General features: G+C 43.8%; 2 protein-coding genes across 7 annotated transcripts in view; one reads left to right on the forward strand and one right to left on the reverse strand.

Annotated features, from left to right (window-relative positions):
• The window catches only part of mpped1 (metallophosphoesterase domain containing 1), an 83,758-nt gene extending 80,979 nt beyond the window's left edge, over positions 1-2,779 (forward strand). Inside the window, exon 7 of the mRNA XM_028571360.1 lies at positions 2,661-2,779. Within this exon, the coding sequence (XP_028427161.1) occupies positions 2,661-2,779 (119 nt within the window). The remainder of the gene's footprint in view (positions 1-2,660) is intronic.
• Positions 2,780-8,046: 5,267 nt separating this feature from the next.
• The window catches only part of LOC114549832 (EF-hand calcium-binding domain-containing protein 6), a 67,693-nt gene continuing 63,610 nt past the window's right edge, over positions 8,047-12,129 (reverse strand). For 5 of the 6 annotated variants that reach the window (XM_028570102.1, XM_028570104.1, XM_028570101.1 and 2 more), the window contains 2 exons: positions 11,781-11,930; positions 10,815-11,231 (listed from right to left, as the gene is read on the reverse strand). In XM_028570102.1, coding sequence (XP_028425903.1) covers positions 11,109-11,231; positions 11,781-11,930 — 273 coding nt within the window. In that variant the 3' untranslated portion in view covers positions 10,815-11,108. Of the gene's footprint in view, positions 8,230-10,814; positions 11,232-11,780; positions 11,931-12,129 lie in introns of those variants that run through there. The other variant, XR_003691586.1, reaches the window with a different exon arrangement.

The following is a 12,129-nucleotide window of genomic DNA, read 5'->3' on the forward strand; positions in this document are numbered from 1 at the left end:
GATTCATCAATCCTACGAACACAGGTGCGAACAAATCTGCTGTTTTAGAACACGTCATGAATCCGACTTTTCTTAGGAACCTTCTTAAGAACATATTTAAGAGAAAACTTAGGAAGATATTGGTGAATGAGGCCCAATATTTGTAAGTTCATTAAATTGACTGAAAATTCAGTTCCAGCCACATAAGCTTAGAAAATATGGATGTAATGTAAGCTACAATAGTTTTCTCGAAGAGCAATGATGAATGATGAAAAAGATTAAAGGGTACATTCGAGAATAGCCGAGTCGCATTTCATCCCAGGCCGGCCAGGGGCAGAGAGGCCGTCTCCCTGGACTGAGGATTGCTTCCTTGGTCAGGGCTTCAGGTCAGCGCTGAGCCCCTGGAGCAGCGCCCCCCACACACACACACACACACACACCAGAGAGAACCACATTAGAAACTCAGATTTTATAACAGGAGAAAAAGGCTGAGAACAGCTCTCTTTATAAATGTGAGGACTCTGAGAGAAATTCAGAATGACAGACATCCTCAGTGTGTTTTGTATTCATGCCTTCTAAATCTGAAAGGCCCAACACAGACATCTGTTCGTATCCAAGAGATGGTGAAAGTGACACCTACACTTAAAAAAAATCACCGATAGTGCAAAGCTAAATTGTAGTACTTTCGGAGAGATGGTATTTAATTTGTGCTTGACAAAATGGTAACACTTTTACATCCGCCATTTGGAAGGAACGTTGATCCAAAGTGCCTTTGAAGCAGCGGGTTATTTTTTTTAACTGTAGGGGTGTTAGTGTCACACTCACGCATACATTTTCTCAAAGTGAATTCTCGGCATTTTAGAACGCGCTGCGATACCTGGCGCTTAACACGTCCAACAGATAACCTCTGTGTTTGGGTATGTACTGTGATCCCCATCAGATGCATCTCAGTTGCTATTCATCCTGGGCTCCACTGTGATTGACAGTACTCCCTCTGATTAGTTTGTATTATTTAACCATATATTAGTGGATTTTTACTGCATATTTGTGTGCCTTTTGGGGAGGCAACATTTTAGTAGTATGCGGTTAATGGGCCGCAGTGAAGTTTTGCACTATTATGATAAAAGAAAAACTGCACATGCTGAAAAATGTGTGTGTTTAAATTGTATATTAAGGCATTCCTATTAACAAGCATAATGTACTGGATGGGAGGAGAGAATGTAAATGTATACAAATAGCTGCTTTATGACTGACTACTGCAGCTCAGACATGTAACATCTGCATGGTGTCAAACACTGAGGACGAGAGACTATGGTCAAAACAGTGAGAGAGAGAGAGAGAGAGAGAGAGAGAGAGAGAGAGAGAGAGAGAGAGAGAGAGAGAGAGAGAGAGAGAGAGAAATACAATGACTGATAAGTCAACTTTGGTCTATTTTCATTAATAGTTGAGAAAATGAAAACATTTAGCAGTAAATTAAAAACATGCGTGTATTACAATAAGTCCTCCAACCAATATGCCAACATAGGTTTTTGCCCACTTTTGTAGAATTCAAAACAAGCATATTTATTTTTTCAGAAATAGGCTTTGAAAACACACGTATGTCATTTTTTTTTAAACATAAATACACATATTAACAAAGTGTATTTCAGAACACATTAATAAGAAACTGAGAAGGAGCATGCCAACTGCATTGGACAAAAGTGACTATGAAAATAAATGATATATCAAAACTGCAAAAAAACAAACAAATAAGCCCGAACATCAACAACAAACTTAAAGTTGAAAACGTTAATCAAATGATGGCTACGGCGCTAGACTGCTGCACGGCTCTGACGCGTGTCCAAAATCAGATGTGCATTAAATATTATTTATTTAATTTTGACCAGCTGTCTGCGAGCCACCCAGAACGGGTCCTACCAGTTGAGAGCCACTGGTCTAATACACACATTAGTCGAGGGACTAATACATGACTACCACCCTCTAGTATGACCCACAGGAGCTAGTTTAAGACCCACGCAGTTGGCAATTTCCCGTCCAGTGCCCGCGTCGTTTAAATAGCAAATAGCAAACAAAAGATTCCAAATAAAAATATTACAACGTGAAATAGTATTATGATATGATCTGCTCACGCGCGTTCACTTCACGCACGAGCAGATCGGTTTCTTCTCTCATTCCTGCTCAGCAAATCCTCCATCATAACAGCAATGCTCCAAGGTCCAAACACGCCTGGCTTTTAAAGGGAATGGGAGATGATCTCTGATTGGTTGATTGCATGTTACGCCCAAAACACACCTAGAATTAATGGGAGATGATCTCTGATTGGTTGATTGCATGTTACGCCCAAAACACACCTAGAATTAATGGGAGATGATCTCTGATTGGTTGATTGCATGTTACGCCCAAAACACACCTAGAATTAATGAAGACAATAAGTACAACCCTTTAGAACCATACGCCTGACGCACAGACCCTTTTTTCTTCCGTTAAACTAGCAAAAGTGGATTCATGTGCGTTCCTGTTTGAGCCAAAATGAAAAACCAACTCTTAAATGTATGTAACCTGGGCACACCTGTAAGACAGAAACATAGATGCTCTCGTTTTAAGGTTCGGAAACGTGACTGTCTGTGAAAAACGTTTGTGCTGATGGCGTGCAGGAGCTCACCTTTTCCACTGCTCCCCAGGTTACGGCATGATGACCGACGGCACCACGACGTTCGTCAACGCTTCGGCCTGCACGGTCAACTTCCTGCCCATGAACGCGCCCATCGTCTTCGACCTTCCAAACCCCCGGGCCACATGACTAAAGCCAGGTCGCCCAAAAACACCGGCCGGCGATCAGGAGAGCTAGGTGAGGTCGGTGGGTGAGAGCGGAGCAGGTTTTCTGTAAATACGAGGCAGTCGTGTGTGTTCAACGCCACACACACACACAGTATGGCACATGCCTGGAGATAGAGCGGACTAAGCCAGGAACGCTCCCTCATGCTATATTAATGTTATTTTTTATCCGTCACCATTTCTTCATCTCAACGCTGAGACGAAGCGGAGAGACGCTTTTACATGCGGACAAACGGACATTTCTCTGTCTTCTTTTACTGCACTGACAATCTGATGGGACTCTCAGAGAGACAGGAGGCCCCCACACGTCCCTGTTGGCCCTTTTTCTCCACTTCATTTATATGAACTGTAAATCGCATAGTGAAACGAGCCAAGGCCTCGTCTCCGGGACGGTTGGGGATAAGCCTCGACCTCGACAGCAGCTCAACGTTTGCCCAGGGGGATTGGAACGGAATGGTTCCCCCACTTTTTAAACATCACTTTTCCTCATTTCGTCCCGCCTCTTCCTGCCACCCTTATCTTCCTCCTGTTTCTTTCCCCTCCTCTGGCCCGGAGCACGGTTGTGGTCTGTGTTTTTGCCAGTGTGTGTGTGTGTGTATATGTGATCAAATTGAGTGTGTGAGAGCAGCAAGAGGTCTCTGCCAGGGGCTGTGTGAGAGTCAGGGTGTCAGACATGACACCGCTCCCCTGGGCCCCATTACAGCCCCCATAAGCCTCTTAACCACATGCAGCACTTTCCCTTCTTTTTTTTTCCCCCTCTCCTCTCCACTCCTCCTTCCATGTAGCTCCCCTATCACCTTTTCTCCTCTTTTTTTCTCTCCCTCTCTATCCTCCATGCTGGTACTAACTGAGAAGGCGGGCCTTTTGGACAGCAGGTAACATACGACGTAAAGGTGCTACATGCTAACGCTGCTTCTGTACAGTCACGCTAACCTCCCAACTTCCGAGCCGCGGTGGTTGTTTCAAGCACCCTCCCTCGTGTTGGGAGAGATGGAACTTTTTATCCTTTTTTTTTTTTTTTTTTTTTTTAGGAGTAAATCTGTAACTACATGTAGTGTAACTGGTCTTTGTAAATGTACTCTGTCAAAGAAAATAAGAACTTGAAGATTTCCACGTTGTTGCTATGCTTTAAAAAAAAATGTTAATATTTGTGCTTATTACATTACCTTTGGTCTATTTCTTAGTAATGTAAATGCTTATTATGGTATTTTCTCTCTCTGTGAAGCTGCTCGGGCCCCATCATGGTGATTATTAACTCTTTCACGTCTCTTAGCGGTCGTCTGTGTTTTAAAAAGAAAAAGCTTCATTTTTTTTCCTCCCGTTGCTCTATTTTCTGAATTTCTCTGTTCTCAGTAAGAGTCTGAATGTGCTTAGCATAACAAGACCACGTCACACTTTGATCCTCCTGCTCTCCGACATTAGGTTTGAACGTTCCCTGGGGCTGCAGTTTACTCCTGCTTCCTCGGCACATCAGCATTCATTGTGCCAGCTGATGTCTTAATGTTTCTATGGTGTGTGTGTGTGTGTGTGTGTGTGTGTGTGTGTGTGTGTGTGTGTGTGTGTGTGTGTGAATAATGGTGGGAGGTGCGTGCACTGGTAAGAGCATGAACAACAGTCTAAGTGTCAGTACGTGTTATGCTAATGTTACGTGGAGCACTTTGAGTTTTAGACAATGAAATTGCAGACATTCTGGCTGATCGTGGCTTCTTCAAGAGGCTAGGTTTAGGTTCAGAATTAGGATTAGGTTTAAGGTACGGTGCCCAGGGTGAAGCGAGTATGGCTACTGCAGCTTTAAGAACAAGGGCAAGTAGAGAAATCACATTTATCAATTTGACAACACATACATCCAGAGCTTAAATTGGAAGTCCTAGAACTAGGGCTGGGTATCGCTCAAAAATGTTTGATACCAGTACCAATTTCATTTTTTTTTTTATTTTTTAAAGAAAATACAACATTGCACATTATGGGACAAATCTTTTTATTTATTTTTCAGCTAATACTACTTGAGCCCCGTCTCTGTGCGTAACGTAGCGTTTTCCCCGCCTGCCTCCCTTGGCATATGTCAAATTGGTGAATATGACAACGCATTCTCATGAAAGAAAATGAATGCACACCAAATCGTACGATATCCTACCAAATTAGGCGGCAGCCGGTTGGTCACGTGACGATCGGTCACATGACAGTTACGTTTAGCGGTCTTTACGGTTCAATTTAGCCAACCAAAGGTTACTGGGAGCCGTCTACAGAGCACCGTGAGCTGTCGGTTGTTTTAGCGGCCGTTGCTAGTTGAGTTTAGCCGACAAAAAGTGACTTTGCACCGCGAGGTGACGGTCCTTTCAGGTGGAGTGGCAGTTTATAAGACAAAAAGTAAACATCATGCAGCGACGACACTTAAAGCTATAGTGCGTAGTTTCTGTTTCCCCATGATGAATTCTAAGTAAGGACAACAAAAATGTCGCCGCATCCACATGATACAAGCCTTCCGTGACCACGCAGTTGCTAGTAGCCAAGGAGGACACGGAGGATTCAAAAAACATCTTCAGAAGAGGTCATTATCTTCCCTCAAGTTTCTGCGCGGGAAAGTCACCGGACGCCACAATCTTCTGAACATATTCGATTTAATAACAATTTGATTAGGGATATTTCAGTTGCAAAACCAATTTTGCTCGGATATGAAAGAGATTCTACAAATGTACAAGGCTCCCTCTTAGCTGGTGCCTTATTCAAATGATTAATGTTTACATTAAGAATTGACCCAGATGCAGTTACGATTACAGTATGTATTTTTTATTAACCACGAACACACTACAGCAGTCAACACAATAAAGTGCAGCTTCACTGAGTGACATTTCATTCAGATATCTTGAGTTAAGAGTCCAAGGGACCCCCTTTTAAAATGGCCATGCCAGTTCTTCCCTCGCCAAAATGTAGCCTATCTTTGGAGTTTTATTTAACCACCTGGGTTCCTTAGGTCTTCTAGTTTGATAGGATACAGACAGAGATCGATTCTGGATTTTATAAATCGATATTGAATCATTCAAACGAATATTGGTTTGAATCAGGAAATTGTTTTTTTTTTATACCCAGCCCTACAAACAAATAAAGGCTGTTTATTAAATTATTAAGGCTGCTATTAAAAGTAAACAAAACAAAAAAAGAATATAGGCTATATATAAGTCAGAAACTATCATGTCATACTCGGCTTTGCTGCTTTGAGTTTGTCTTATAAAACTAAACTACTGTTCCTCCTAAAAGCCCACTAGTAAATGTAGAGGGTGTTTAACGGTATGTTTAGAGTTTCTCTTGTCAAGCAGGTAAGAACTATCTCTGCTCAACACTTTTGTCGAATTCTGCGAACGTCTCCTCACGGTCACCCTAGCTCTCTGTTTTCTGTGTGCGCTGTGTAAATGGTATTTGGTAATGGTGTGCCATTGTTTGTGATGGCTGCTCCCGACTGGTTGGCTTTACAGCAGTAGCGACAGTTTGTTAATCCACAACCTAGCTAACACTGATTCTGCCATGTTTCTTTTGGCCAGCAGCGATACTAGCAGAAGTGGTCGCTATGGCAATGTGCATCACATGCGGTATTGTATTGTATTTGTTTGGCAGTTGAGTTCAGTAGCAAGTCCCACCTCACTTATTGGTTTTGTAATGGTTATTTGTTGAACTCTGGCACAATATATCATTACAACCGAGGATTTTAGGCATGAAGTGGGCAGACCACTTCAGGGTTAGCAGTGATAGTTTGAATGTATCCAGAGGACAGTGTGCAAGCACAACATAGGGCGTGTGTGTCTGTGTGGGTGTATTTAATAGGAATAGTAGGAGAGCTTAAAGGCGCTGACACACCAACCTGATTATCGGCCGTCGGACAGTCTGGCGAGGTCGGAGTCCGTTCGGTGTGTTGCGTTCCATCGTCAGTCGGAGGGGCCGTCGGCCTTCATTTTGGCCGACCTGACTTGCTGAGTCGGAGGGCGGGCAGTCGGACTCAATGACCAATCTGACTGGTGGAGTGCTAGCCCTTGACAAGCGAATCAGTGCACTTATGTTAGTGTGACGAACAGCCTCTTAAAATCTGACGAAAATTCAAAATTCAAAATCAAACTGACCTTTGTTGATCTGAAATGAAGACCAATTCAGCAACTGCTGAATCCGAATCGCTTTAAAGGTTTTCGGAAACACGTTTCAGTGAACTATCTTCATAAATATGAGATCGTATTCTGAACGAGCCGCCATTATGCCCGGTTGTAAAAAACGGGAGCAGCCACACCCATGTGACACGTTCGTCCAATCAGCTGCCGGTTAAAAACATTTTGGGCTACAATACAGATTAGCGCCGCCTGCTGTTATGAAGACGTATTACGTCTCGTCCCACGCGCAGAATCTACAGCGTCGCTTCGGTGTGTTCCGAGGCACTTTTTGGACCAACTCGGGGAGACCAAACAGTCCGACTGGCTTTCCTCCTGACGGGCGCCTGTCGGTTCGGTGTGTCAGGGTCTTAAAAGGAGAGGGAGTGGTCAGCCTCATCATTTAAAACACAAAGTTAATTAATGTCTATGAAGGAAAATGTTCCAAGAAAGGAATAAAGGGAACTATTAAAAAACAAAAGATGGGAGGATCTTTCATCTCTCAGTTTCATAAAAAGCTGTCTGTTTGGTCCGACTCTCCACTTCCAGTCCTCATTTAGACGTCTCACTTTGATGCTCTTCTGCTTCAGTAGCTGTGTTATGTGTTTCCTGTTTTTCCAAGAAAAAGAAAAAAAAAGAAAGAAAAAAAAAGTGCTGTACTATTTCTTGATTTCTTTCTTGAGGCATGCTTAAAAGGAGTTAATGACTTCTGCTACTCAGACAATCTGCATATGAATAGTTTTGTTCCAAAATGAGATATCTTCTGTTTGGGGAAAAAATAAAAAATATATATAGGGACGCCTACACAGGCTGAATGATTGACAGCTGAGACTTGAAAGCAGATTGCGGTGGTACTTTTTTTAAAAGCATCATTAGTAGCGTGCGTCCTTGGTAACATTTTTACTGACTGGACCCTCTATATTTCAACAAGACTAGATGGTTATGAACTTCAGGTCTTTTCCTTTTCTTTTTTTTTTGAAATGGATGTATAGCATTTTGGAATGAAAGTGTTCATATGGTATTGTATTTTGCCGTCGTTGTTGGGGGCATTTTTTTTTATTTTTAAACTGTAAAACAAGTAAATGAAGACCCAACAGTGGCAACATGTTACTGGGTTGCTCCTGGAGACAACTCTAAAAATGTAAAGTACCTCTCTTTCTTAAAACCAGAAGGATTCTGCTGGTTCGGAGAGATTATTCACTGATTGAATAAAACCTTATCTGTGACCTGTGGTTCATGCTTCCTTACTTCCCTTCCTTATGTCTCTCCCCTCCTTTATTTTCTTGTTCTAGAGAGAGAGAGAGAGAGAGATAAATTAAGGCTGCTGAGGAAACTTTTCCCGTCCTGGTTCTTCTCTTTTGTTCCACTCAAAAAGGTATCTGTGTCTCGTATCAATTATGGAGCCCCGAGCCAGCGAGTTAATTTCCAGTAGCAACAACCCTCTCCGTCTCTGTCTCCCATTTTGTTCCGCAGGTCTTCCACACCTCTGCACATTCTAATGAGAACCCCCGTTCAAATAATTACATTAGTAATCCCAGGGGAGACCGGGTAATTTATTCGCGGATGGCTTTGTACTTTGCCATTAATACAACTAGCTTTCATATACTCTTTCTCACTCTGCCTACTTTTTTTCCTCAGTTTCTGATCATCCCTTTTCCATTTCCATCTGCTAGTCCCTCGCTCAGATTCCTCAGATAATGACTCCCAGCTCTCTAAGACAGACGTCCCCTCTACCTACTCTGCCATCCATCACACTTCACACTTCCCGTCTGAACAAAAGATGCAGTCCTTCCCGTCGTCTGCATTGCTGAAAAGGCACTTTATTTGATTGGCTTTGGAAAACAAATCAGTGTCAAATAGTCACAGAAGGTGGACAACCCTTGGAACAACTCAAATCATTTATCAAGCTCTCCTTGGTTCATCTATATTTCCTCATGTTTTTCAGTCATCAGATCCCTTGATGGATTGATTTGTCGGGACAGTGGCAGATCTTGCCGTCAGGGCCAGATAAACCCACCAAGGGGCCGTCAGAAAAGTGAAGGCATGGAGTTTAATTACAGGAGTGCTTGGAGTGGAAGGTAGATGCTAGCTCAATAAACACCTGATTGTTCTGTAAAGTACAAAGTAGAGACAATATAGCCTGAGAGTCGGGCAGCAAGACTCTGAGACCCTCCCGGTGTGATGAGGGGCGTGGCGGGGGACGGAACAAAACCGGAACGCAGAACAGACGCGTCCAGTGGAAAATGGGGGTCACTAGGCCCGTTCGAGCTGAGCCCGGTCTGCGCAGAATCGATCACCGGCGATCGGCGCCCAATGCATGGCGGTTAGATTTGTGTCCGACTTGATCCCGACTTGCTCTGACGTCATGCACACATGGGCAACGATAATCTCACGAGATCATGGCGGCCGCAGTTCTGAGACGCAGGTAGCGCAGTTGCTTTTCACCGACTGAAAGACCCAGGTGGACCCAGGGGCATGCTGGGAAACGCTGGCCTCTCAGCTGATCTAACAGCTGATTGGTTCAGAATCGACTCAACGTGATGATGTTTTATATAAACTTTTTATTGATTTGGAGTTGGAGGGATTTTAACCACTATTTGTCTGATTTAAAGGCTTATTCTGTACAGAACACCTGTTGTGTGGCTGATAGTGACGTTTAGAAGTCCGTTCAGATTACAGATCATCTACAGTGTAAATCAGCAACAGATCGCATGTAGAGCATTCTGACAGCTACTCTGTCATAATAAAAACAACTGCAGACTGTGTAGGAGCTGCTATATGGGTCTGATAACATTTTATTAAATCGGAATCGGACCACAGTGTTTCTGTCACTTCCTGTTCAGCCTGAAGGCTGCTGGAATCAGCTGGAAAACTGTCTGACTTGAGAGCGGATTTTTGTCACCGCCCCCCCGGCTGCTGCTGCCTGCTCTCGTCCACTTTACAGGCGAGGCGCAGTTCATCTCCAACGAGCCTGCTTTCTCAATCAGCTTCTTGTATCAGTGATCCTGTTCCTGCATGGACACTCTGTTTTCTGTGTCTGGTTTGAAGTGGGTGGGATTTTGGGGGAAAAATTATACATTCAATGCCAAAGTTTTTCAAATTCTTGCTCTTCTACAATATCTGAACATGGAAACCACTGCATGGTTTAGGGTTTAAGTTGACTGCAGGTCTGTCTATTGCTATTCCCAACCCCCTTACTTTCCACCTCGCTAGTGAAACGCTATTGTTGGGAGTAGAATGTAAATCTGAGGTGCTGAATTTCCAACATGAAAATAATTCAAGGACACCGATCTATAATGTTTAGTGTCAATATTTAATGTTATAGAGAAATACATTTTCTTTTTAAAGCTACATTGTGTAAGAATTTCTCCCATCTAGCGGTGAAATTGTATATGACAACCAACTGAATATTACTTTCTAGCTCCTCCCATTCCGACTCATTTTAACTCCTATGGTGGCCGAACCCGAAATGATCTCTTAGTATCTCCATTGTTTACACGCAGCTGTTCTAACCACTCCAATATTATCTTTGGTCTTGGAGCTTTGCCTGTCGTGTTGTTGTTTTAATTCTCTTTTTTGCTTCCTTGGCGTTACATCCGTCCTCAAGAATAGGCGTGATCCTCCATCTTCAGCAGGCTTTCAAATCTGCCGGCAGTCGCGAGTAATCTCCCCCTGGCATTCGCCACGGTGCCACTGAGTGTAAAAACGCGAAAGGCGGAGGTATGTCCCTCTTTGGCTAATGTATTTTAAAGATGGAGGCGCTACATGGCTGCCGCCATTCGAGCGACTTGCTCGTTTGTATTCGGAATGATTCTGAATGTCAGATTCTACGCTTACCAGAATACTTTTATTAGTTGGTGGAAGTAATTACACATGAATGAGTACATATTTGTGAAATAACAAAGGGCTTTTTGCTAAGAATCAACTCAAAACATTACACGATGGAGCTTTAAGATTAGGTAAAATGTGGAGTGCTCTGCTCACCATTTCAGGTTATATTTTGCTTTCTACAGTGCATAATTACCATATTACAAATTGCACATAACCAAATGACCACAAAGTAATTGCCAAACACTAAACCTGGGGTCCCCTGAGCGTCTGGGGCCCTCGGGGCAGTTGGTAACTCAGCCACGCTCGCTGAAGTAGCACTAGGCATCTGAATGGAGGTCAGCGAAGAAAGGCCCACAGGAAGTTGTTGTAGCAGATCCTTCCTGCTGTGTTGGCATCAAAATAAGAGCTGAGGTGGAAGAACTCCTCCTCCGACAGTCTGACGCTGAAGCGGCGCAGCACCTGCAAGGCAACAGCGGCAAGAGTTGGAGTGCCTACGTGTGAACATTTGTGTGTGTCCTAGTGTTTGGGGTTGGGGTTTAGGAGACGTCATCCCTGAACAGTTTGCTAATTGTTTCTATCGATTAGCCCAGGGAGCCTCGTCGTCTGTGAGATGGACAGCAGGTAAACGGCAGGGACAATAAAACGGGAGTGTCAGCTGCTGCTCTCCTGGGCCAAAATGTCAGAGCCGTCTTGTTTCAACCTTCAGCTTAATTGAACAATTAAAATTACTGATTGGCTGTCAAGTGGTGTGTGTGTGTGTGTGTGTGTGTGTGTGTGTGTGTGTGTGTGTGTGTGTGTGTGTGTGTGTGTGTGTGTGTGTGTGTGTGTGTGTATCTTGAAGCATCATGGATTTCCAGTCACCCTCCATCATTCTTCTACATTTTGATAGAACAGACACCAGTGAACCAATCGCATCAATAATTCATGAAGAACCAGTTTGTGAGTGTTTTGACATTCAGCAGGTGGAGCTCTGCGGTGTGGGGGGGGGGGGGGGGTAACCGACCTCACCTGCCTAAAGTCCTGCACCGAGACACTTCCCGTGCGGCTGCGGTCACACGTCAGGAAGCAGCGTCTGATGGAGGCCCAGGAGGAGTGAACCACATCGTGCATCCTCAGCATGACCTCCACGCAATCTTTGCTCAGGACACCCTGGCTCGCCTGAACCGGACCAGACCGTTGCAGGATCCCATCAGACCAACAACCAAAGCCCAACCAGGAAGTCACGAACAAGCAGAAAGAAAGCAAAAACAAATAAAGGTGAGAGCCCACATTAGCGCCACTATTTCATTTCTTCACAAGCTGAGCTGCAGAACAAAGTGTTGTTTGTTCTATGATCAGATAAAAAAAAGGTTTTGTC

This window comes from Perca flavescens, chromosome 23 (assembly GCF_004354835.1).
Source record: "Perca flavescens isolate YP-PL-M2 chromosome 23, PFLA_1.0, whole genome shotgun sequence".
In the NCBI taxonomy this organism is placed as follows: domain Eukaryota; kingdom Metazoa; phylum Chordata; class Actinopteri; order Perciformes; family Percidae; genus Perca; species Perca flavescens.